Raw genomic sequence first — 25,864 nt, 5'->3', positions numbered from 1 at the left:
AGCACCAGGATCAGTAAGGCTTGCGGGACAGTGATTTGTCAGAGAGTGGCATGCTGTCCAGGTTGGGTGATCTGCTCTTCTACACTGTTGCTGAGGGACAGGAATGAATCCTTATCCTCAAGTTCACTACTGCACTGAAGGCTACTGGACTGCAGACATCAGATTCCCCGCTCCGGGATTGCATGAGCCAGATGCACCACATGGTTCTAGAGTCCAGCAGTGATGGCCTCTTGGACCGAGATCTCTTCCAAAAGTGTGTGAGCAGCAACATTGTGCTCCTGACCTAGGCATTCTGAAAGAAGATTGTCATTCCTGATTTTGAGGAGTTCACCAGCCATGTGGATCGCATCTTTGAGGATGCCAGAGAGTTCACTGGAGGCAAAGTGGCAACCTACATCCTTCAGCTGGCTAAGACAAATCCAGACCTGTGGGGCATCTCCCTGTGTACTGTGGATGGTCAGCGGCACTCCGTGGGCCACGCAAAGGTCCCCTTCTGCCTCCAGTCCTGTGTCAAGCCCTCACCTGTGCCATCTAGGCACTGACTACGTGCACAAGTTTGGGGGCAAGGAGCCCAGTGGCCTGCGCTACAACAAGCTCTCCCTCAATGAGGAAAGAATCCCCCATAACCTCATGGTCAATACTGGAGCCATTGTCATAAGCTCCCTGATCAAGATGGACTGTAACAAAGCAGAGAAGTGTGATTTTGTTTTTGCAATATCTGCACAAAATGGCTGGAAATGAATACGTGGGTTTCAGCAATGCCACATGGAAATAGGATCAGAATTATGCCATCGGCTATTATCTAAAGGAAAAGAAGTGCTTTCCTAAGGGGGTGGACATGATAGCTGCCCTCGACCTCTACTTCTAGCTATGCTTCGTGGAGGTGACCTGTGGTAACCTGTGAATCAGGCAGTGTCATGGCAGCCACCCTGGCCAATGGTGGGATCTGGCCCATCACAGGCGAGAGCATGCTGAGCATTGAAGCAGTGTGCAACACCCTCAGCCTCCTGCACTCCTGCAGCATGTATGACTTCTTGGGCCAGTTTGCCTTCCATGTGAGCCTGCCAGCCAAGTCAGCTATGTCAAGAACCATCCTCCTGGTGGTACCCAATGTCATGGGAATGATGTGTCTCTCACCTCCACTGGACAAGCTGGGGAACAGCCATAGGGGCATCAGTTTCTGCCAGAAGTTGGTATCTCTCTTCAATTTCCACAACTACGACAACCTGAGGCACTGTGCTTGGAAGTTAGACCCACGGAGTGAAGGGGAGAAGTTAGGAACAAGACTGTGGTAAACCTGTTATTTGCTGCCTATAGTGGGGATGTCTCAGCTCTTTAAAGGTTTGCCTTGTCAGCCAAGGACATGGAACAGAAAGACTATGACTCCCGCACAGCCCTGCATGTTGCTGTAGCTGAAGGACACATTGAAGTTAAATCTCTGATTGAGGCTTGAAAAAATGAATCCTTTTGTGAAGGACAGTTGGGGCAACATTCCTCTGGACGATGCTGTGCAGTTCAATCACCTGGAGGTAGAGAAACTGCTTCAAGATTACCAGGACTCCTACACACCATCTGAGAACCAGGCTGAAGTAGTAGCTGAGGCTCTGTCTAAAGAGAATTTAGAAAGCATGGTGTGAGCATGGAGCACGCATGGTCCCTGCTCAAGATAAAGCACAAACTAGCCACACATTTAACCCATAACCACCAAACACATGCTATGGAGAGCTGCACTGCTTCTGTGCAGACCAAGACAGGCCAGTGCTTTCTGTGAGAGTCAAAATACCCCATTTACCTTGGCAGAGTAAAGAGAGAGACACACACACACTTTGGTGAAGGGGCTCTAGCCACCATACACATGTCTATATCCACAGAGCTGTGCACCTGGTTTTAGTTGTCTGGAGAGATCTGCATCCCTTGGCCAGGAAACAGAAATTTTATAGACAGAGAAAGTATTTTGTGGTTAAATAAACTTTAATTATACAAATGAATAAATAAATAAATGAAAAAATCAAAGGAAAAGATCAATGAAACTAAGAGCTACTTTTTGGAAGGCTAAACAAAAAGTACAAACCTTGAGCAAGACTTAATAAGAAATAGAGGACTCAAATAAATAAATTTGGAAATGAAAAAGAAGACATTACAACAGATACCACAGAAACACAAAGGATTATAAGAGACTATGAACAATTACAATACAAAACTGGACAACTTAGAAGGACTGGATAAATTCTTAGAAACATACAGCCTACCAAGACTGAATCATGAGGAAATAGAAAAATCTGAATAGAACAATAATGAGTAAGGATATTTAATCAATAATCAAAAATCTCCCAAAAACAAAAGATAGCTTCACTGGTGAATCCTAACAAACATTTAAAATAGAAAGAATACTCATTCTTCTCAAACTCTACCAAAAGCTAAAAGAGAACACTCCAAAAATCATTTTACAATGGCAGTGTTACCTTGACAACAAAACCAGACGTGGACCCCACAAGAAAAGAAAATTACAGACCAATAACCCTGTTGAACATAGGTGCAAAAATTCTAAACAAAATGTTAGGAAACCAATTTAAAAAATATATTAAAAGGTTCATATACCATGATCAATTTGGATTTATTCCAGGGATGCAAGGATGGTCCAGTATTCACAAATCACAAGATGTGGTATATCACATTAACAAAATGAAGGATAAAAATCATGTGATCATCTCAATAAATGCAGAAAAAGCAGCCCTAGCCGATTTGGCTCAATGGGTAGAATGTTGGCCTGCAGACCAAAGGGTCTCAGGTTCAATTATGGTCAAGGGCACGTACTTGGTTGCAGGCTCCTCCCCAGCCCAGGCCCTGGTTGGGGCTCATGCAGAAGGCAAACATTCGATGTGTTTATCTCACATTATTATTTCTCTCTGTCTTTCCCTCTCTCTGCCTCTCTTTCTAAAAATCAATGGGAAAATATCCTCAGGTGAGGATTAAAAAAAAAAATTAGGAGGACAGTTTAAGGGAGCTTTGGGACAATATGAAAGGTAACAACATATGTATCATAGGAGTACCAGAAGTAGAAGAAAGTGAGCAAGGGAAAGGGAACCCGCTTGAAAAAGTAATGACAGAAAATTTCCCTAACCCAGTGAAGGAAAGTCACACACATGTTCAGGAAGCACAGAGAGTCCCAATCAAGATGAACCCAAAGAGGCCCATACTAAGGCACATCATAATTAAAATGCCAAAAATTGCCCTGGCTGATGTGCTTCAGTGATTAGAGTATTGGCCGGCACACTGAAGGGTTGTGGGTTTGGTTCCTAGTGAAGGGCACATACCTCGGTTTCAGGTTTGCACCCTGCCCCCTGTTGTGGCACATGTGGGAAGTAACCAGTGGATGTGTCTCTCTCACATTGATGTTTCTATCTTTCTTTCCCTCTCTCTCTTTCTCTCTCTGTCTCTCTCTCTCTCTCTCTCCCCCCCCCCCTTCTACTCTGTCTAAAAAAGCAATGGAAAAAATATTTTCAAATGAGGATTAAATAAATAAACATATAAATAAATAAATAAATAAATAAATAAATAAATGACATCCAGATTGGAAAGGAGGACTTAAAACTGTCATTATCCGCAGGTGATTTGATATTATATATAGAAAAGCCTAAAGAATCCACAAAAATAACTACTAGATTTAATAAATGAATTTGGCCCTAGACGGTTTGGCTCAGTGGATAGACCATCGGCCTGTGGACCAAAGGGTCCCAGACTCAATTCTGATCCAGGGCATGTACCTCGGTTGTGGGCTCCTCCCCCACCGGGCCAATAACCCGATGTGTTTCTCTCACAGTGATATTTCTCTCTGTTTTTCCCTCTCTTCCACTCTCTCTAAAAATCAATGGAAAAATGTCTTCGGGTGAGGATTAAAAACAAATAAATAAAAATAAATGAATTTGGTAAAGCAGCAGATTCAAAATTAATACTCAGAAATTGGTGGAATTTTAAAAATATATATTTTATTGATTTTTTACAGAGAGGAAGGGAGAGGGATAGAGAGTTAGAAATATTGATGAGAAAGAAACATCAATCAGCTGCCTCCTGCACACCCCCTACTGGAGATGTGCCTGCAACCAAGGTACATGCCCTTGACCGGAATCGAACCTGGGACCCTTCAGTCTGCAGGCCGACGCTCTATCCACTGAGCCAAACCAGTTAGGGCTGGTGAAATTTTTATGCACCAATAATGAACTCTCAGAAAGAGAAACCACGAAAAGCAATTCCATTACCATTGCAGCAACAACAACAAAAAGATACCTAGGAATAAACTTAACCAAGGAGGTAAAAGACCTATATTCAAAAACCTTAGGTCACTGAAAAAAAGAAATAGAGGAAGATACAAACAAGTGGAAGCATATACCATGTTCATGAGTTGGAAGAATTAATGTCATTAAAATGTCCATACTACCCAAAGCAATCTATAAATTCAACACAATCTCTATAAAATACCAATGGCATATCTCACAGACCTAGAAAAAATACTCCAAAAATTTATATGGAACCAAAAACCCCCCCAAATAGCCTCAGCAATCTTGAGAAAGAAGAATAAAATTGCAGAAATCACAATACCAGATATCAAATTATACTACAAAGCCATTGTAACCAAAACAGCCTGGATGGCAGAAGAACATGCATATAAATCAATGGAACCAAACAGAATCCAGAAATCAACCCAAGCCATTACACTCAATTAATATTTGACAAAGGAGGGAAGAGCTGACAGACTTCAACAAATGATGTTGGGAAAATTGGATAGCAACATGCAAAAACAATAGCAACTAGACCATGACTTTACACTATACACAAGAATAAACTCAAAATGGATAAAAGACTTAAATGTAAGTTGTGAAACCATAAAAATCCAAGAAGAAAACATAGGCAGTAAAATCTCAAGACATCTCTCAGAGCAATATTTTTGCCAATATGTCCCCAGGGGGAAAGGAAAGAAACAAATGGGACTGCATTAGATTCAAAAACTTATGCACAGAAAAAAAAAATCATCAACAAAATGAAAAGGGAACCAACTGTATGGGAGAACATATTTGCCAATGATTCATCAGATAAGGAGTTAATCTCCAAAATATATAAAGAACTTATATAACTCAACACCAGCAAGACAAATCTATATATATATAAAAGCCTAAGTGACCAAATGACTGAACGACCAGTTGACTGGTTGCTATGACATGCACTGACCATGGGGCAGATGCTTAATGCAGGAGTTGTCTCCTGGTGGTCAGTGCGCTCCCACAGCCAACCTCCTGTCCCCCCCCCCTCCGCAGCCGACCAACCTCCCACACCCTTGCTGGCTGACTCCCATCAGCCCTGATTGCCAGCCAGGCCGAGGGATCCCACTTGTGCATGAATTTGTGCAATGGACCTCTAGTAATCCTATAAAAAAAGGGGGCAAAGAACCTGAATAGACACTTATCCAAAAAGTACCTGCAGATGGCCAATAGACATATGAAAAAATGCTCAAGGTCACTAATCATCAGAGATGCAAATAAAAACTACAATAAGGTTTCTACCTCACAATGGTCAGAATGGCAACTATCAATAAATAAAAAACAGGGAGAAACCAAGATGGTGGCATAGATAAACACCTGAACTGCTGCCTCGCACAACAATTTCAAAACTACAACTAAAAGATAATACGGACATCATCCAGAACCACAGGAAGGCTGGCTGAGTGGAAATTCTACAACTAGAAGGAAACAAAAGCACACTGAGACTCACAGGAGCTGTGGAAGGCAGAGGTACCGAGGCGCACGTGGAGAGGACTGGCAACTGAGTACGCGACTGGCTTTCTCAAGTGGGAGGGAGACAAAAGCTCCCAACTGCACTGAACTCCAGTTCCAGGCGAGACTCTGGGGACCCAGACTCATTCGGGGAGAAACTGGACTGTCTGGCAGCAGGCAGAACTCGAGGGCGGCTTTCTTCAGAGGAGCTTGCAGCAATTACCATGGGACACTGAGACACAGGGGCCTATTAGGGCAGGGGTGAGGGGAAACCAATGCTGTCTGCTCCGCCCTGAGACTCCACCCCATCCAAGCTGAGCACAGAGGCTTTTGCAAGTCTTGTCTCATAAGGGTGTCTCCAGCACAGAAGTTCTCCCAGCGTAGACACAGCTGATCCTCACAGCCAATTAGCCTGGAGGTCAATTCCTTTCAGGGATACCAAAAACAATCAAGGCTTAACTACAACAAGACTGTGCACACAGCCCACAAACGGGTGCACCAAGACTGTCCACCTCAGGTAACTGGGGAGGCTGAGCCACTGGGCCCTATAGGACACCTAGCACACAAAGCCACTCTGTCAACTCAGGGAAGCAGCCAAAATGCGGAGATAAAGAAACAGGTCACAAATGAAAGAAATGGAGGAAAGCAAATGACTGGATATAGAGTTCAAAACCATGGTTATAAGGTTTTTCAAGAATTTTCTAGAAAAGGCTGATAAATTTAGTGAGACCCTCGAGGATATGAAAAGGGCCAACTAGAAATTAAGCATACACTGACTGAAATAAAAAATATTATACAGAGATCTAACAGCAGACTAGAGGATCACAAGAATCAAGTCAAAGATTTGAAATACAAAGAAGCAAAAAACACTCAACTAGAAAAGAAAAAAGAATCCATAAATATGAAGATAGAGTAAGGAGCCTCTGGGACAACTTCAAGCAAACCAACATCCGAATTATGCGGGTGCCAGAAGAAGAGAGAGAGCAAGATTCTGAAAACCTATTTGAAGAAATAATGACTGAAAACTTCCCCCACCTGGTGAAAGAAATAAACTTGCAAGTACAGGAAGTGCAGAGAACCCCAAACAAAAGGAATCCAAAGAGGACTACACTAAGACACATCATAATTAAAATGCCAAGAGCAAAAGACAAAGAGAGAATATTAAAAGCAGCAAGAGAAAAAAAGTTAGTTACCATACGATTGTCAGCCGATTTCTCAACAGAAACTATGCAGGCCAGAAGGGAATGGCAAGAAATATTCAAAGTGATGAATAGCAAGAACCTACAACCAAGATTACTCTACCCAGCAAAGCTATCATTCAGAATTGAAGGTCAGATAAAGAGCTTCACAGATAAGAAAAAGCTAAAGGAGTTCATCACCACCAAACCAGTATTATATGAAATGCTGAAAGGTATTCTTGAAGAGGAAGAAGAAGAAAAAGGTAAAGATAAAAATTATGAACAACAAATACATATCTATCAACAAGTGAATCTAAAAATCAAGTGAATAAAAAAATCTGATGAACAGAATAAATTGTTGAATATAATAGAATCAGGGGCATAGAAAGGGAGTGGACTGACAATTCTTGGGGGGAAAGGGGTGTGGGGGTGCAGGTAGAGACTGGACAAAAATTGTACACCTGTGAATGAGGACAGTGGGGGGGTGGTAAGGTCAGAGGGTGGGGTGGGAACTGGGTGGAGGGGAGCTATCAGGGAAAAAAGAGGAACAATTGTAATAATCTGAACAATAAAGATTTATTAAATTAAAATAAATAAAAAACAAGTGCTGGAGATGATGTGGAGAAATGGGAGCCCTAGTGCACTGTTGGTGGGAATGCAGACTGGTGCAGTGACTGTGCAACGCAATATGGAGTTTCCTCAAAAAATTAAAAATTTAAAAAATGAGTTGGGTGTCAGTCTGGGACCACTTTAGCCCCCTCTAAAGATTCTGGCTTAGTGGTCTCTGTCCTTATACTTTCAAGGAATCTCAGGTTCAGCATTTCTTTCTTTCTGCTGGCCCATTTATAGTGTCCTCGTCTAAGCCCGTCACTGTGTCCAAGGGCATGGAGTACATTGATTGGCTAGATTGGGTCTTATGGCCATCCTCAGGCTCAGAAGTATTATCAGCTCCACTTGATCCATACAGAAAGTATGGTATTCAGGCTGGTAGAATAAATAGGTTCTCCTAAGAGAACCAGAAGTTCCAGAAGAATGGAAAATGAATGTTGGGCAGGAAAATTTTAAATGTCCACCAGAGAGGATGATATGGAATTTTACAGTAAAAGAAATTTCTCTATTTGCTTTATTTTAAATGAGAGGAGCCCTTGATAATTGTATGTCTCTATTTTTGTGTTCTAAGAAACAGATATATCACTTCTGAAAGATAAGATATTTCTTTATTGTAGAGATTGTCTACTTGATGGGAAATTGTCGAAATTACATGAGTTGGCAAATCAAGGAAACCTAGTGTTTGACTCAGAATTAAATATAAACTGTGTTTTAATTCAGTAAATCATGTAACCACTCTCTCCAACTTTGGAATGCTTGAATCTCAACTCCATCATTATTTTCTCTCGGTCCTTAAATAAGTTATCAAACCTCTTGAAATCTAAGTTCTCTCATTTTACAAATGGGGATAATATAATGTGCCTTCCCTGGTTCTTGTGAATATTAAATAAGCAAATGTTTTAAAACCAATCAGTGTCCAGAGTGGATAAGCATTTCATAAGTGCTTTTACTAATATTTATGAAATATGGATATTAAGACTATTTGCCTTTGAAATAAAATCCTCTCTAATAAAAATGGTAATATGCAAATTAACCATCACTCCGCTACATAAGCCACAACCACCAGCCAAGCCACGCCCACCAGCCAATCAGGGCGAGTATGCAAATTAACCCCAATCCATGATGGCTACAGCCACAGAGAGCAAGGTTTCCCAGGTAACAGAGGAAGCCAAGCTTTCTGCCAGCCGTTGCAGGCCTAAGACTCCACTCAAGCTACAAAGTTTCAATTATAGAAGGTAAACAAATTCAAACAAATGGCAGCAGAATGGAGCTTGAGAGAGCAGGCCAGGGTTGCCGGCAGCAACAGGGGAAGCAAAGCTTTCCGCACACCCTGGCCGGGCTTACCCGCTTAAGGCTACAAAGTTTCAATTGTAGAAGGTGAATTAACTGCCACAGAAATGGCTGCTGCCCCGCCCCGGAGGGAGCAGCAGGCTTGGCTCCGCTCCAGGCTACAAAGTTTCAATTGTAGAAGGAAAATAAATCCCAGATACCAGGGCCTCTGCTTGGGTTGCCAGGGGGCGTGGCCAGCCTGCAAACCACCACAGGCCCCTCGCTCAGGCCGCCCCACGCCCCAAGGGAACCCCCACCTGATCCGGGACACCCTTCAGGGCAAACCAGCTGGCCCCCACCCTGTACCAGGCCTCTATCCTATCTAATAAAAGAGTAATATGCAGATTGACCATCACTGCAACACACCATATAGCTGCCCCCATGTGGTCAAAGATCCTGCCCCCATGTGGACACAAGATGGCCACCACAAGATGGCCAGCAGGAGAGGGCAGTTGGGAGGCACCCGGCCTGCAAGGGAGGGCAGTGGAGAGGGACCAGGCTTGCAAGGGAGGGCAGTTGGAGGTGATCAACCCTGCAGGAGAGGGCAGTTAGGGGTGACCAGGCCAGCAGAGGAGGGAAGTTGGGGGCAAACAGGCTGGCAGGGGAGCAGTTAAGCATCAACCAGGCTGGCAGCGGAGTGGTTAGGGGGTGATCAGGCTGGCAGGCAGAAGCGGTTAGGGGCAATCAGGAAGGCAGGCAGGTAAGCAGTTGGGAGCTAGCAGTCCTGGATTGTGAGAGGGATGTCCGACTGCCCGTTTAGGCCCGATCCCACCAGGATCGGGCCTAAACGGGCAGTCGGACATCCCTCCAAGAGTCCCAGATTGGAGAGGGTACAGGCTGGGCTGAGGGACAACCCCCCGCCGTGCACGAATTTCGTGCACCAGGCTTCTAGTAACATAAATATAGTATCTGGAAGAATTATGCAACGTCTGTTCTTCTTTTTCAGGTTCCTTCAAATACATCAGCAATATGTTGTATTATTAGAGCATCACCGGGAACTAGACAAGTGAAAAGTAAAGGTGTTACTGTAAAGAAGAAGAAATATTCTCTTCCTAAAGATATTCCTCAAGGTACTGTAGTATGAATGCAGAAACTACTTTTAAAAAGCTATAAAACACATTTCATTGTAAATTCTTTATTTACATGGGAAGTTCAGTTATAAATTGTATTCTGAGAGTTCTTGCACAAGTGGAAATAGTAAAATTTTAATAGTAAGTTTGGTCAGGTTTCAGAACATCATTAAAATAATTTTTTTGGAAGTCAAATACTTCATCTCTTGAAAAATTAGCTAATGCCATTGAATTAAAATGTATTTAAGATGATTCCTCTTATAACTATTTGAAATTTAGTGTTGTTGGGTCTTATTTTTAGTAACATTCTTTTTAAAGATATTGAGATATTTTTGCGTTTACTTAACAGTGACAGGCATTGAGCTAAGCACCTTATTATATCTCGTTTATTTCTCACTATGACTTTATGATAGATAGGATGTGTACTATTACCCTCACTTTATATATTAAGAATATGAGGCTTAAAGTAGTATGCAATTTGTCCAAGAACATATTCCTACCAAGTGGTAGAAAGGAGCTCAATCTTGCCATCTAAACTCCAAGTTTAGATTTTTCTGTACTTCCCTCACTCCATATCAGTCCCCATTGATCCTTGTCGCAGTTTCTTCCACAGAGCCTGTCCTGAGCACTCCCTAAATCCACAGGGATATTTTTCTTTTCTAAGTTCCTTGAATACTTAATTCAGTGCTACTCATTTTACACTTGATAATTTACTACTCTCTGACATAATTTTTATGCTAACTTTTTATATTCTTTAGGTTATGAAGTTTTCACAGACAGAGACCACATAATAGACTTCTATTTCTATCTCTGATAACAGCATAGTGGTGGGGAATAGTAGATGTCATATCAGTCAGGGTTCTACCAAAGAAACAGAACTAATAGGATGTAAATACACATTTCAAGGATTTGACTTAGTGCAATTATAAGGTATGGTAAAAACTGTAGGGCAGGCTGGAAACTCTTGGGCAGGAGCTGATGTTGATGCATTCCTCAGGAGGAATTTCTTCTTCCTCAGAGAAACCTCAATTTTGCTCTTAAGGCTTTTCAATTGTTTGGATGAGGCCCATACACATTATCAAGGATAATCTCCTTTATTTAAAGCCAGTTATTACAGATGTTAGCCACATATACAAAATACCTTTGCAGCAACACCAGCTCCTAAATTAGATTAGTATTTAATATAATTGGATAGATAGCCTAGCCAAGTTGATACTACAACTAACCATCTCAGTCCACTCTGTGTCAACTACACATTCATACACATCTCCTTAAACCATATTTAATATCCAAATAAAAACAGTAACAAAGTCATACTTCTATGTTCTAACATAATGTGACTGTCCTACATACAACCAAAAATGTGCTCCTTCTCCAGAACAGGATTCAAAGTCCTTGGGTGATGTTTGTTCTTCTCCTTGGTATGCTGTAACTCAAGTTTTGTATTATGAAGCTAACTATTATTAATACACTAGAGGCCCAGTGCACGAAATTCGTGCATGGAGGGGGGTTGTCCCTCAGCCCAGCCTGTACCCTCTCCAATATGGGACCCCTTGAGGGATGTCCGACTGCCCGTTTAGGCCCGATCCCAGTGGGATCGGGCCTAAACGGGCAGTCGGACATCCCTCTCACAATCCAGGACTGCTGGCTCCCAACTGCTTGCCTGCCTGCCTTCCTGATTGCCCCTAACCGCTCTGCCTGCCAGCCTGATCACCCCCTAACCACTCTGCTGCCAGCCTGTTTGCCCCCAACTTCCCTCCTCTGCCGGCCTGGTCACCCCTAACTGCCCTCTCCTGCAGGGTTGATCACCTCCAACTGCCCTCCCTTGCAGGCTTGGTCCCTCTCAACTGCCCTCCCTTGCAGGCAGGGTGCCTCCCAACTGCCCTCTCCTGCTGGCCATCTTGTGGTGGCCATCTTGTGTCCACATGGGGGCAGGATCTTTGACCACATGGGGGCAGCTATATTGTGTGTTGCAGTGATGATCAATCTGCATATTACTCTTTTATTAGATAGGATAGAGGCCTGGTACAGGGGTGGGGGCCAGCTGGTTTGCCCTGAAGGGCGTCCCGGATCAGGTGGGGGTTCCCTTGGGGTGTGGGGCGGCCTGAGCGAGGGGCCTGTGGTGGTTTGCAGGCCGGCCACGCTCCCTGGCAACCCAAGCGGAGGCCCTGGTATCTGGAATTTATTTTCCTTCTACAATTGAAACTTTGTAGCCTGGAGCGGAGCCAAGCCTGGGGCTCCCTCCGAGGCCCGCAGCCATTTGTGTTGGGGTTATAATTGAAACTTTGTTGCCTTAAGTGGCCAGGGTGTGTGGAAAGCTTTGCTTCCCCTGTTGCCGGCGGCAACCCTGGCCTGCTCTCTCAAGCTCCATTCTGCCGCCATTTGTTTGAATTTGTTTACCTTCTATAATTGAAACTTTGTAGCTTGAGTGGAGGCTTAGGCCTGGCAAGGCCAGGCGGAAAGCTTGGCTTCCTCTGTTACCTAGGAAACCTTGCTCTCTGTGGCTGTAGCCATCTTAGTTTGGGTTAATTTGCATACTCGCTCTGATTGGATGGTGGGCGTGGCTTGTGGGTGTGTCGGAGGTATGGTCAATTTGCATATTTGTCTATTATTAGATAGGATCTTATATAGGATGATAGAGTATAAGAGAGGGAAGGAAACAAAGATATTTGCTTAATTAGTCATGTGGTCATAACTGGTATTTATAACTACCTTTCTCCACTACCCATTCCATATTCCCTCTGCCCTCAATAAGTACCTTAGCTGGTCATGATTCTTTAACTGGTGGGGTGACATAAACTCTTATTTTTGAAGGATCTAGTCCTGCTTGGATGGGTTATAGTTTTCCATTGACCTTAATCACAGGGCATGGTAATATTAAGGGATGCCCTAAGGCAGTGGTCGGCAAACGCATTAGTCAACAGAGCCAAATATCAACAGTATAACGATTGAAATTTCTTTTGAGAGCCTAATTTTTTAAACTTCTTCTAACGCCACTTCTTCAAAATAGACTCGCCCAGGACATGGTATTTTGTGGAAGAGCCACACTCAAGGGGTCAAAGAGCCGCATGTGGCTTGCGAGCCGCAGTTTGGTGACCACGGCCCTAAGGGATCTTCTGTATTGCAGACATACTCTTCCATTGTGGAGTAGTAGTCCAATTTTCCCATGGTATTCAGGATCAGTCACCCCAACCAGTACAGGAACTTTCTTCTTTGCTTGTTGACCCAGAGGCATGAGGAGCCTAAAGTGGCCACTGGCAGCCTTTACTCCCAGTTCAATGGTATTATTGTTGTATCTTCTGGTGAAAGCTTTCCTCCCTTTGGAATTAAGGCTTCTAGGCCAATAAAGCCTAAAGTCATGGGCACAAGAAGCAAAAATTTTACTAGTTGGTCACCAGGAGTAATATTGAGTGGTCCCACTTCCATTTCCACCCCCTAAATTTTTGGACCTTTGAATTCTGGTTATGGGATAAACAGCACTGTATATTGGATGCTCATCCAGAGCAATACAACCGTTTACCTTCTGGAGAACCTTGCCCCAGTCCTGCAAGGTATTGCTGCCTCGCTAGTGCTGTAACTGTCTTCAAAAGACCATCCCTTTCTATTAAGCCAGCTGCTTCAGGATGGTGGGGAACATGGTAAGACCAGTGAATTCCATGAACATGGGCCTAATGCTGCACTTCTTTTGCTCTGAAATGAGCCTCTTGATCAGAAGCAATGCTATATAGGATGCCATGATGGTAGATAAGGCATTCTGTTAGACCTTGGATGATTGTTTTGTCAGAAGTTTTGCCTGCAGGGAAGGCAAATTACCATCCAGAGTAAGTATCTATTTCAGTAAGAATATGTTGCCCCTTCCGTGATGCAAGTGGTCCAGTGTAATCAACTGGCCACCAGGTAGCTGGTTGGTCACTCCAAGGAATGGTGCCATATTGGGGATGGTGTGTTGGTCTCTGCTGCTGACAGATATAGGATACTCAGCAGTGGGTATAGTCAGGCTGACTTTGGTGAGCAGAAGGTCATGTTGCTGAGCCCATACATAACTTCTATTGTGGTCATTGGGCAATCACTGGAGCAAAAGGCTAACTGGTATCCACAGAACGAGTCATTGGCTTGTTTATTAAAATTCTCCTCTGCTGAATTTATCCTCTGTTGAGCATTCACATAAGACACATATATTCATGTTTTTTTGCCTATTCAGAGAAGTCGATCCACATGACTCTTCCATAAATTTGGTTGTCATCAATTTTCTAGTCCTGTCCCTTCCAAGTCCCTGTCCATCCAGCCAAACTATTGGCCATAGTCCATGAATATAATTCTAACAAAGTGAAAAATGAGGTGCACTGTTCTAAGTTCCGTCCCACTGGGAGGATATCTCTTTGCCTGTTTCCTTCAGAGTTGCCTCAAGAAGGAGCTATAGGTACTATAGCAGTCTACTTTCAGGTGGTACTTGAATATCATGTAGAACCATATGTCAACCAAGCCTGACTTTTATTTTCCTCAGTCAACTGATTGTAGAGAACTTCCCATAATGCCATAAGTGCAGGCTGAGAGAGAGGTTATGTAGCAGGAGTACGGGCCATGGATATTTGGGCCACTTCCTCATATAACTTATGTAAGCCTTCAGGGCCTGCTCAGCCCAATCTTGTATATACCATTTGCATTTGATAATGGAGTGTTGCTCTTCACAGCCAACTTTATGGTATGGTGCACCAGACAACACTCAATTCATGATGGGCAACTCATCTCCTATTGTAGCTTGGTGGCCCATAGTTAAATATTCAGTCTCTACTAATGCCCAATAACAGCCAAATACTTTTTCTCAAAAAGAGAGAGTAGTTATCCACAGAGAATGGCAGCGCTTTCCTCCAAAATCCTAAGGACCTGTGCTGTGATTCATCAACAGGCTCCAAACAGCATCTCTATCCACCACTGACACTTCAAATATAATTAATTGTGTTGGCTGCATCATATGGTTCACGTGGCAGAGCATCTTGCACAGTAGCCTGGACCTGTTGCAGAGCCTTCTCTTATTCTGAGATCCTCTCAAAATCAGCAGCTTTTCAGGTCACTTGGTAAATGGGCTGGAGAACTACACTGAAATGAGGAATATGTTGACTCCAAAACTAAAAAGGACCTTTAGGCATTGTGCCTCTTTTTTGATTGTCTAAAGGGCCAGATGCAACAACTTAGCCTTCACTTTTGAAGGCATATCTCTCATTTCACTGGACTCCAGGAAGTTTCACTGAGGTGGACCCAGCAATTCCATTTCCCTGGAACCTGGAGACCTAGTAATTCTACTTCTGGGACTATATTCAACTATAATATGTACATATGTTCATCAAAAGATCTATACTAGAATGTTCATAGAATCACTGTTAATAATAGCCCTAACCTAGAAATAAAATAATCCAGATACCCACCAACAGTATAATGGATAAGTAAACTGTGGTACATTCATTCATTGAAGTGCTATATAGCACTGGGAATCAGCAATATACAATCGCAGTGTACATGCAACAATATTGATGAATCTTACATAAAGAGCCAGGTGCAATAAAGTATATTTAGTATTACTTATATTTAGTACAAAACTAGGCAAAGTAAACTATCATGGAAATCACCATAGTGGATGCCTTTTGCGGACAGGGATAGCAACTGGAAAGGGTTTTGAGAGGGAATTCTAGGGTGCTGGTAGTGTTTTGTTTTATTGCCTGGATGTTAGCTATGTTGGTGTGTTGTTTATGAAAACCCATAAAGTTGTACAGTATACATATGTGTACATTTCTGTGTGTATGCTATACTTCAATAAAAAGTTAAAAAATAAGAATAGAGAAACTTCTCTTAATTTGATGTTTTTGGCCTGTCATATTAGTTTCTGACATCAGATAATGTCACAATTCTGGATTTAAGTATGCAACAAATCAAAACAAAAATGTGTCTGGGAAGTTCTTTTGAGTGTTCAGACCAAAATTTTTAGTTTAATTCTCAGAGACGTAGTGATGCATGTTGAACCAATTGTGCCACCTTCTGGCTTCTTCCTAGGCCCTCACCTCATTTAGCAGCCTCCTCGTTTAAGTAATTTCCTTTCAACCCCTGGCCACTTGTCTCTGCCTTGTCTTCAGTAAAAATAGCAAAGCCCCAAGCTAACTAGTGATCATGTTATTTTAAACATGCAGCAGCCTATTTTTAGTCCTGGCATTTAACGTTTTAGCTAGTTTGGCAGTAATCTAATCAGCACTACAGGATGAAGCTTACTTTTGATGGACGAGGACCCTTATTCTGTATGGTGTTTGTTCATTGGCTGGCACTGTGCAGATTAAAGGAAAAATGTGGTGAAAGTGAACCAGTAGAGGAGTCCAAAAGAGATGTGATAGAGGAGGTAGTATGGGTAACTTGAGATCCAAGAATGGTGACAACCTGGATAGAAGAGGCCTTACAAAACATCTAGTCCAAGGTTTCTCTGACCTGTAAATTATACTCTCTAGAACAAGCATGTCAAACTCAAAGGCTACCATGGGCCAAAGAAACAAGGTTTAAATTTATGTGGGCTGCAAAAAAAACAAAAGTTTCAATTTTCATAGAAACGTAGGTTTATTTTGATAGAGACATGCTGAATACAAAGGGCTGAAATAAATGAGTAATCGTTAACATAAAAAATAGGACATTTTAATAAAAATTAGTATTTTTTCTTGAACATTAACTTACCAGACACTGAATAACTGCACAAATTAATAAGTGTAATGCAAGTAAACCTATTTTTCTTGTTCTCTGAAAGCGAAATATTTCCTGTTGCACACACCAAACAAGTCAGTACAAGACTAATGACGTGGCCTTAGCTGGTTTGGCTCAGTCGGCCTGCAGACTGAAAGGTCCCAGGTTCGATTCCAGTCAAGGGCACATGCCTGGGTTGTGCTCTGGATCCCCAGTAGGGGGCGTGCAGAAGACAGCCAATCAGTGATTTCTTCTCATCATTGATGTTTCTATCTCTCTCTCCCTCTCCCTTCCTCTCTAAAATCAATAAAAAAAAATTTTTTTTCTTAAAAGACTAATGACGCCCTAGCTGGTTTGGCTCAGTGGATAGAGCGTCAGCCTGAGGACTGAAGGGTCTCAGGTTCGATTACAGTAAAGGGCAGATGCCCGGGATTGCAGGCTCAATCCCCAGTAGGGGGCAAGCAGGAGGCAGCCGATCAATGATTCTCTCTCATCATTGATGTTTCTATCTCTCCCACTCTCTTCCTCTCTGAAATCAATAAAAATACATATTTTTTTTAAAAGACTAATGATGTGGCAATTGGCTGCTAAAATATTCGCTGCTAGTATTAGTAGAGAGAAATGATGCGCCTGCGCATAAGACGCATAAGGGAAATGAATGCAACATGATTATAGTAATCACTCATGAGCAAACATTATAGTTCATTATTAACAATTACGTATAACAGGATATTGTAAAAATTAAGTTAAATTTTTATTAAAACACTAGAAGCCCGGTGCACGAAATTCGTGCACGGCGGGGGGTTGTCCCTCAGCCCAGCCTGTACCCTCTCCAATCTGGGACTCTTGGAGGGATGTCCGACTGCCCGTTTAGGCCCGATCCTGGTGGGATCGGGCCTAAACGGGCAGTCGGACATCCCTCTCACAATCCAGGACTGCTGGCTCCCAACTGCTTGCCTGCCTGCCTTCCTGATTGCCCCTAACTGCTTCTGCCTGCCAGCCTGATCACCCCCTAACCACTCTGCTGCCAGCCTGGTTGATGTTTAACTGCTCCCCTGCCAGCCTGTTTGCCCCCAACTTCCCTCCTCTGCCAGCCTGGTCATCCCTAACTGCCCTCTCCTGCAGGGTTGATCACCTCCAACTGCCCTCCCTTGCAAGCCTGGTCCCTCTCAACTGCCCTCCCTTGCAGGCCGGGTGCCTCCCAACTGCCCTCCCCTGCTGGCCATCTTGTAGTGGCCATCTTGTGTCCACATGGGGGCAGGATCTTTGACCACATGGGGGCAGCTATATTGTGTGTTGCAGTGATGATCAATCTGTATATTACTCTTTTATTAGATAAGATAGAGGTCTGGTGCACGGGTGGGGGCCAGCTGGTTTGCCCTGAAGGGTGTCCCGGATCAGGGTGGGGTTCTCTTGGGGCGTGGGGCAGCCTGAGCGAGGGGCCTGTAGTGGTTTGCAGGCCGGCCATGCCCCCTGGCAACCCAAGCAGAGGCCCTGGTATCTGGAATTTATTTTCCTTCTACAATTGAAACTTTGTAGCCTGGAGCGGAGCCAAGCCTCCTGCTGCTCCCTCCGGGGGCGGCAGCCATTTCTGTGGCAGTTAATTCACCTTCTACAATTGAAACTTTGTAGCCTTAAGCGGGTAAGCCCGGCCAGGGTGTGCGGAAAGCTTTGCTTCCCCTGTTGCCGCCGGCAACCCTGGCCTGCTCTCTCAAGCTCCATTCTGCCGCCATTTGTTTGAATTTGTTTACCTTCTATAATTGAAACTTTGTAGCTTGAGTGGAGGCTTAGGCCTGCAATGGCTATGGAAAGCTTGGCTTGCTCTGTTACCTGGGAAACCTTGCTCTCTGTGCTGTAGCCATCTTGGGTTGGGTTAATTTGCATACTCGCCCTGATTGGCTGGTGGGTGTGGCTTATGTAGCGGAGTGATGGTTAATTTGCATATTACCATTTTATTAGAGAGGATTTCTTACATGCTGTTATATTGGCTGGGCCACAAAAATATTCGTGTGGGCCATGGGCCACGAGTTTGACATGCTTGCTGTAGAAAAAGGCACAGGAATCTGCAATTGGTAGGTTCTCAAAGTGATTCCAATAAGCACTAAAATTTGAGAACTATATAATTGATTCTCTTTTGCTCATTTTACATAACAAAAATAACATTGCCAGATCAATAAATGACTGTCCCAAGTTCCTACTGCTGGGGCTGACCAGCAGACCCTGAGCAACGGATGAACAGATTACTCTGACACAGGTTTCTGTGAAAGAGCGGGCTAAGGGACTCTTTTACTTCAGTAGTAAAAGCAGTTCCGTTCTCCTGCCTTGTTGGCTTTTTATTATAACAACAGCTTGAACTCAAATTAATCTCTAGATACAATCAGCCGAGTAAGTATCCTTGAGAAAATATATGCTTCTACAAGGTCAGGTCTTTAAAGACTAAACAGAGAGATTCTAGAAAAACACCCCAGGGGATTGGACTTTTTTGGAAAAGTCAAGGTAGGGGCTGCCGCCTTCAGCAAGGTCTCCTCAAAGGCCCCAGACCTTTCAGAAAATCCTCCTTACAGACATTCCAACCAAGTCCCATGCTTCCCCACACAACTAATTACTGGCAGAATAAGCACTAGAACTTAGCTTTCCTGATTATCAATAGTTTGGATAGCTGAAATATAGGGGAAGAGGGAGGTAGAGTACATAGGGCTCTGAGTTTCATAGTTCATCTAGACCAGTGGTCGGCAAACTGCGGCTCGCGAGCCACATGTGGCTCTTTGGCCCCTTGAGTGTGGCTCTTCCACAAAATACCACGTGAGGGCGCGCATGTACAGTGTGATTGAAATTTCGTGGCCCATGCGCACAAGTCGGTTTTTGGCTCTCAAAAGAAATTTCAATAGTTGTACTGTTGATATTTGGCTCTGTTGACTAATGAGTTTGCCGACCACTGATCCAGACAAAGCAGTTTTACTTCTTTTTGCTTTATACACTGGGCTTCTGTATTCTATTTAAACAGATATTTATTTATTTACTATAGGCCCGGTACACAGATTTGTGCACTAGTGGGGCCCCTCAGCCTGGCCTACAGGGATTGGGCCAAAACCGGCTCTCCTACAACCCCCAAGAAGTCCCAGATTGTGAGAAGGCAGTTCTTAGGTGACACACCCTGGAATCAGGCTCCTTCCTCTCTGGTCCGGGTGTGTCACTGGAGAACCACAGCTGCCAAGTCACCGGAGCTCGGCAGCTCCTGCGTCGAGCATCTGCCCCCGGTGGTCAGTGCGCATCATAGCTACTGACCGCTAGGCCAGTCGCTTAGACTTTTATATATATACTAGAGGCCTGGTGCACGAAATTCGTGCCCCGGGGGGGGGGGTGTCCCTCAGCCCAGCCAGCACCCTCTCCAATCTGAGATCCCTCTCACAATCCAGGTCTGCTGGCTCCCAACTGTTCGCCTACATGCCTTCCTAATTGCCCCTAACCTCTTCTGCCTGCCAGCCTGATCACCCCCTAACCACTCCTCTGCCAGCCTGATTGATGCCTAAATGCTCCCCTGCCAACCCGATTGCCCCTAACTACCCTCCCCTGCAGGCCTGCCCCCCCCAACTGCCCTTTCCTGCAGGCCCAGTCGCCCCCAACTTCCCTTCTCTGCTGGCCTGGTCACCTCTAACTGCCCTCCCCTGCTGGCCTGATCACCCACAACTGCCCTCCCTTGTAGGTCTGGTCCCTCCCAACTGCCCTCCCCTGCTAGCCATCTTGTGGCGGCCATCTTGTGTCCACATGGGGGCAGCCATCTTGTGTGTTGGAGTGACGGTCAATTTGCATATTACTCTTTTATTAGATAGGATAGATTGCCAATAAGAGGTTTGAACAATCATTGCTTTGTCCTTCTTACAATTTTAGCAATGGATGGGTAAAATATTGGCACTTTAATTTGACCAATAAGCATGTATTAGGCACCACGGTATTATCTGGGATATGAGTTAGCTCTCCAGGGCTTACAGACTAGTAATAAGATGAACCTCACAGTCTTATCTGTCAGGTGATAAGCTAGAAGTGGAGCAAGGCACTGTCAAAACATAGAACTTTGCTCTGAAGTGTCAGGGAAGACTTCCAGGCTAATAACTTTTGGAAAATCAAACAAAACCTGTGGCTATCCTTATTGTAAGATTTTAAGATTTTGGTTTTATTTTGATCTTCAAAAGAGATAATAAATCGTGTGTTATCAATTTTTATCTCAAGCTAGTAATATGAGAAGTTTGAGTTTTTAGATAATAATAGCAGGCAGAAGTATTAAATAGAAATGAGATGAAAAAAGATTTGAGTATCTGAGAGTGGTAGAAGAAGTCACTTAAGAGTAGGACATCACTAAGTTCAAATATGGCTGTCATATGAACAAATTCCTTAAATCCTCTAAATTTTACCCTCCTATCTGTAAAATTGGCATAATAGTAGCTCTTAACTTAAGGGGTTGTTGCAAGGATTAGAAATAACCTGTGAAAAGTGTCTGACATATAATAATCACTCGTTATGCAAAGATTATTGTTTGGTTCTACAGGTTAGGTTAATTACTCAAGTCTAGCTCACTACACTTTCCTTTGAAAACTTTGATTTCTTTGTTTTCATTAAATTGCAAAAGCTTGAAATATATTGTGTGGTTATTGTATTTGATGATAAATTTGGTTATGCCATCTCATATAAAGTGTGTGGAGTCTTTGACACAGACCCATTGATCTGGTACAAATACAGAGATGAAGTATGCCAGTCACTTCCTTGAGGAAAAAGAAATCAAACAAGTTTGACATCATGAAGACCTTTTAAGACTTTTGATTTGGTGTCATGTAGCTATAAAATAAAAAGAGGAAGTTCTGTAGTTGATTGTTTCATTCATTCAGCAAACATTTATTGATCTGAATGTCCATGCTAGACACTGTTGCTGATAATTTTGAGATAAAGACGTAGTTGTCTTTATGAAGTTTGTAATCTCATAGAGGAAGTCAGATATATAAAACAAGTCCAATGGAGGTATATATGCTTTCATAGAGCTCCATGTAGGACCCTTTTGGGGTACATAGGGAAGGTGGGAAATGCACTGAAGGATGATCTGAAGCCCTCAGAGGCATCCTGAGCATAGGCCTCTAGGCAGAGACACCAGCATAAATAAAGGCACAGAGTTCTAAAGCAGCCGCAGGTACTTAAGGAACTGAAAGTAGTCATGTTCAGCTAGAATGGAGACTGGACTCTCTCTGAGAACTGAGTTGTGAGTAGTAATCAGGGTTCAGATCATGGAGAGCCTCCTCAGCCATACTGACTTTTGACTTTATCCTGGTCAAATTGCTTTTTATTTAGATCATTCTGGCTAGAAATTTGGAGGTGTCTTGAAAGAAGTGAACCTGGAAGCAGAAAGATCAGGTGGGAATTTTACAAAAGTCATGATGAACCAAGTTGAGAAAATAAGGATCTGAGCTAGTGTATCTCAAAGTATGGTACTCAGACCACCTGGGGAATTTATAAATAATGCATATTCCTGGGTCATTGTTTCAGCAATCTGGTCAGGAGTTCTGGGATTTGAGAACCAGTTTAAACTGAAAATATTTATTGGTATAATTGCCAGGGCTTAGTGACTGATTAGGTACTGGTACAGGGTAGTGAGAGAAAAGGACAGGTAGAGGATGACTCCCAGGTTTCCAGTACTGTAAAGTTTCAGAAATGATACATTCTAGGAGATGTCAGGGGAAAACATAGGGCATGGCTCTGGATGTATATATGAAGGCTGAGGAAGGGTAGGTGGGATGTGGTTGGGTGGGATGATTATCCACTTGGGAAGTTATTCAAAAGTTGGAATGGAGAGGATGACTGTGGTCCAGTTTCCAAATTCTTTAATAAATGTGCAGATAGTGTATGAGGTCAGTAAAGAACATAGTAAGGAGGAGAAGAAGGTAGAATACCCAGTGCTTCCCAAATTTAAATATACTTATGAACTACTTGAGGATCTTGTTAAAAATGGAGATTTTTATTCAGTAGGTCTGGAATGAAGACCAAGATTCTACATTTCTAATAAACTCCTAGGTGATGATGAAGTTACTGGTCCATGGAGCATACTTTGAATGACAAAGGTATAAGGCTCTGGTGGTCAAACTTAGCTACACATCAGACTTTCCTGAATATTTGAGTCCCTTGTCCAGACACTCCGACTGAATTGTTATGGAGTATGACCTAGATATCAGGACATTCAAAAGCTCAGTGAATTCTAAGGTAAAACGCAGTTTGAGAACCATTAATGTAGATAGGCTGATTAGGTCAGGGGTGAGGTGACAATAGGAATAAGTAAATCTGGCTCCACTCTGGATCTCCTGGTACAAGATGTTGGGGGAAAAGGGCCCAGAATCCTCTATTGGGAAAAATCTGGGCTCAGTTAAAACAAAGAGTAGGAGAATGCAAAGGAAGGGTGGACAGGAAAATGTGAGGGACTTCAACTTGGGTTGAAGTAGGACAGGGATGAGTTCCTCCAAGTTAAAAGGCTGGGGTTAGAGGCCTTATGATGCCCACTGACCGCTGTCTTTGCTGGGCTTTCCACTGGAATGTTTTTGAGCAAGTCTCTTTGCATCTCCAAAGAGTGTCCTCAACTTGTCCAGGATGGAGTAGGCCAGCTATTCCTTTTTATTATTATTATTATTTTCATTTTTAATAAATCTTTATTGTTCAGATTATTACAATTGTTCCTCTTTTATCCCCCCATAGTTCGCCTCCACCCAGTTCCCACCCCACCCTCTGCCCTTACCCCTCCCCCCCACTGTCCTCATCCATAGGTGTATGATTTTTGTCCAGTCTCTTCCTGCACCTCCCACATCCCTTTCCCCCCGAGAATTGTCAGTCCACTCCCTTTCTATGCCCCTGATTCTATTATATTCACCAGTTTATTCTGTTCATCAGATTTTTTATTCACTTGATTTTTAGATTCACTTGTTGATAGATATGTATTTGTTGTTCATAATTTTTATCTTTACCTTTTTCTTCTTCTTCCTCTTCTTAAAGAATACCTTTCAGCATTTCATATAATACTGGTTTGGTGGTGATGAACTCCTTTAGCTTTTTCTTATCTGTGAAGCTCTTTATCTGACCTTCAATTCTGAATGATAGCTTTGCTGGGTAGAGTAATCTTGGTTGTAGGTTCTTGCTATTCATCACTTTGAATATTTCTTGCCACTCCCTTCTGGCCTGCATAGTTTCTGTTGAGAAATCGGCTGACAATCGTATGGGTACTCCCTTGTAGGTAACTAACTGTTTTTCTCTTGCTGTTTTTAATATTCTCTCTTTGTCTTTTGCTCTTGGCATTTTTATTATGTTGTGTCTTGGTGTTGTCCTCTTTGGATTCCTTTTGTTTGGGGTTCTCTGCACTTCCTGTACTTGCAAGTCTATTTCTTTCACCAGGTGGGGGAAGTTTTCTGTTATTATTTCTTCAAATAGGTTTTCAGTATCTTGCTCTCTCTCTTCTTCTGGCACCCCCATAATTCGGATGTTGGTACGCTTGAAGTTGTCCCAGAGGCTCCTTACACTATCTTCATATTTTTGGATTCTTTTTTCTTTTTGCTTTTCCGGTTGGGTGTTTTTTGCTTCTTTGTATTTCAAATCTTTGACTTGATTCTTGCAATCCTCTAGTCTGCTGTTGGATCTTTGTATATTATTTTTTATTTCAGTCAGTGTATGCTTAATTTCTAGTTGATCCTTTTTCATATCCTCTAGGGTCTTGCTAAAGTTATCAGCCTTTTCTAGAAAATTCTTGAAAAACCTTATAACCGTGGTTTTGAACTCTATATCCAGTAGTTTGCTTTCCTCCATTTCTTTCATTTGTGACCTGTTTCTTTGTCTCCGCATTTTGGCTGCTTCTCTGAGTTGATAGAGTGGCTTTGTGTGTGAGGTGTCCTATAGGGCCCAGTGGCTCAGCCTCCCCAGTTACCTGAGGTGGACAGTCTTGGTGCACCCCTTTGTGGGCTATTTGCCTAGTCTTGTTGTAGTTAAACCTTGATTGTTGTTGGTATCACTGGGAGGAATTGACATGCAGGCCAATTGGCTATGAGGATCAGTTGTGTCTATGCTGGGAGAACTTCTGTGCTGGAGACACCCTTATGAGACAAGACTTGCTTCAGTGGGGCTTTGGTGCTCACTGCGTCTGCCCCCTGAGTGTGTCCCTTATAGATCTGAGGAGTTGTAATCTGGATGGTCCCACTCTGATCCCTGGGTACACTGGCTCTTGGGTCTCCAAGGAGGTGCTAATTTATCCTCTGCATGAGGCCACCCAGCAGGAGATACAGAGAGATCTGCAGATTTCTCTTCTTTGGGTTTTGGTGGTGCCCAGATGAGGCCCAGCTGTGAAGCAATGCAAGCTGCTGCGGGGCCTTGGGCCTTCTTTTGAATGTTCTGGGTCTCTCTGACCCAGCTGCAGTTTCTTAGATAAGTTTAGAATTCAAAGGACCAGGTCATTCATATGCAAAAGCCTCTGCGCTCAGCTTGGATGGGGCGGAATCTCAGGGCAGAGCAAACAGCTATGTCTTCGTGGGGCGGGATCTCAGGGCGGAGCATACAGCAATGGCTTCCTGTCAGCCCTGCCCTAAAAGGCCCTGGGTCTCAGTGTCCCGCAGTAATCGCTGCAAGTACCTCTGAGAAAAAGCCGCCCTTGAGTTTCACCTGCTGCCAGACAGTCCACTTTCTCCCCGTATGAGTCTAGGACCCCAGAATCTTGCCTGGAACTGGAGTTCAGAGCAGTTGGGAGCCTGTGTCTCCCTTCCAATTGAGAAAGCCAGCCGCGTACTCAGTTGCCCGCCCTCTCTGCGTGCGTGTGCCTCAGTACCTCTGCCTTCCGCAGCTCCTGTGAGTCTCAGTGTGCTTTTCTCTTTCCTTCTAGTTGTAGAATTTCCACTCAGCCAGCCTTCCTGTGGATCTGGATGATGTCCATTTTGTCCTTTAGTTGTAGTTTTGAAATTGTTGTGCGAGGCAGTAGTTTAGGTGTTTACCTATGCCGCCATCTTGGTCCACCCCCCCTTTTTTTAAAATAGACTTCGGATTTGTGCAACTAGAGTGGCCTGAGCATCAAGAGCTCTCTCCCTAATGTCTGGTTATTAATAATTATTGGACACCTGCTTGTGATGTATATGAAGTAATTGATTTTTATATCTTTTCTCCAGATATTATAATAAAAACAAATGGCAGGATGTAG

The 25,864-nt window shown here is 43.3% G+C and overlaps 1 protein-coding gene and 1 pseudogene across 2 annotated transcripts in view; both read left to right on the top strand.

Moving 5' to 3' along the window:
* MEIKIN (meiotic kinetochore factor) overlaps nt 1–25,864 on the top strand; it is a gene marked incomplete at both ends in the record, with an annotated part of 54,472 nt that extends 28,608 nt beyond the window's left edge. Inside the window, 2 exons of the mRNA XM_079770266.1 lie at nt 9,828–9,951; nt 25,833–25,864. Of these exons, the coding sequence (XP_079626392.1) occupies nt 9,828–9,951; nt 25,833–25,864 (156 nt within the window). The remainder of the gene's footprint in view (nt 1–9,827; nt 9,952–25,832) is intronic.
* Nucleotides 337–1,637, top strand: LOC307099374 (glutaminase liver isoform, mitochondrial-like; annotated as a pseudogene). The gene is made up of 2 exons: nt 337–381; nt 462–1,637. The product of its transcript is annotated as a glutaminase liver isoform, mitochondrial-like (transcript).

Source organism: Cnephaeus nilssonii, assembly GCF_951640355.1.
Source record: "Cnephaeus nilssonii genome assembly, chromosome: 5".
NCBI classification, from domain to species: Eukaryota; Metazoa; Chordata; class Mammalia; order Chiroptera; family Vespertilionidae; genus Cnephaeus; species Cnephaeus nilssonii.
Note: the sequence above shows the minus strand (reverse complement) of the source record. Positions and strands in the feature narration are given on the sequence as shown.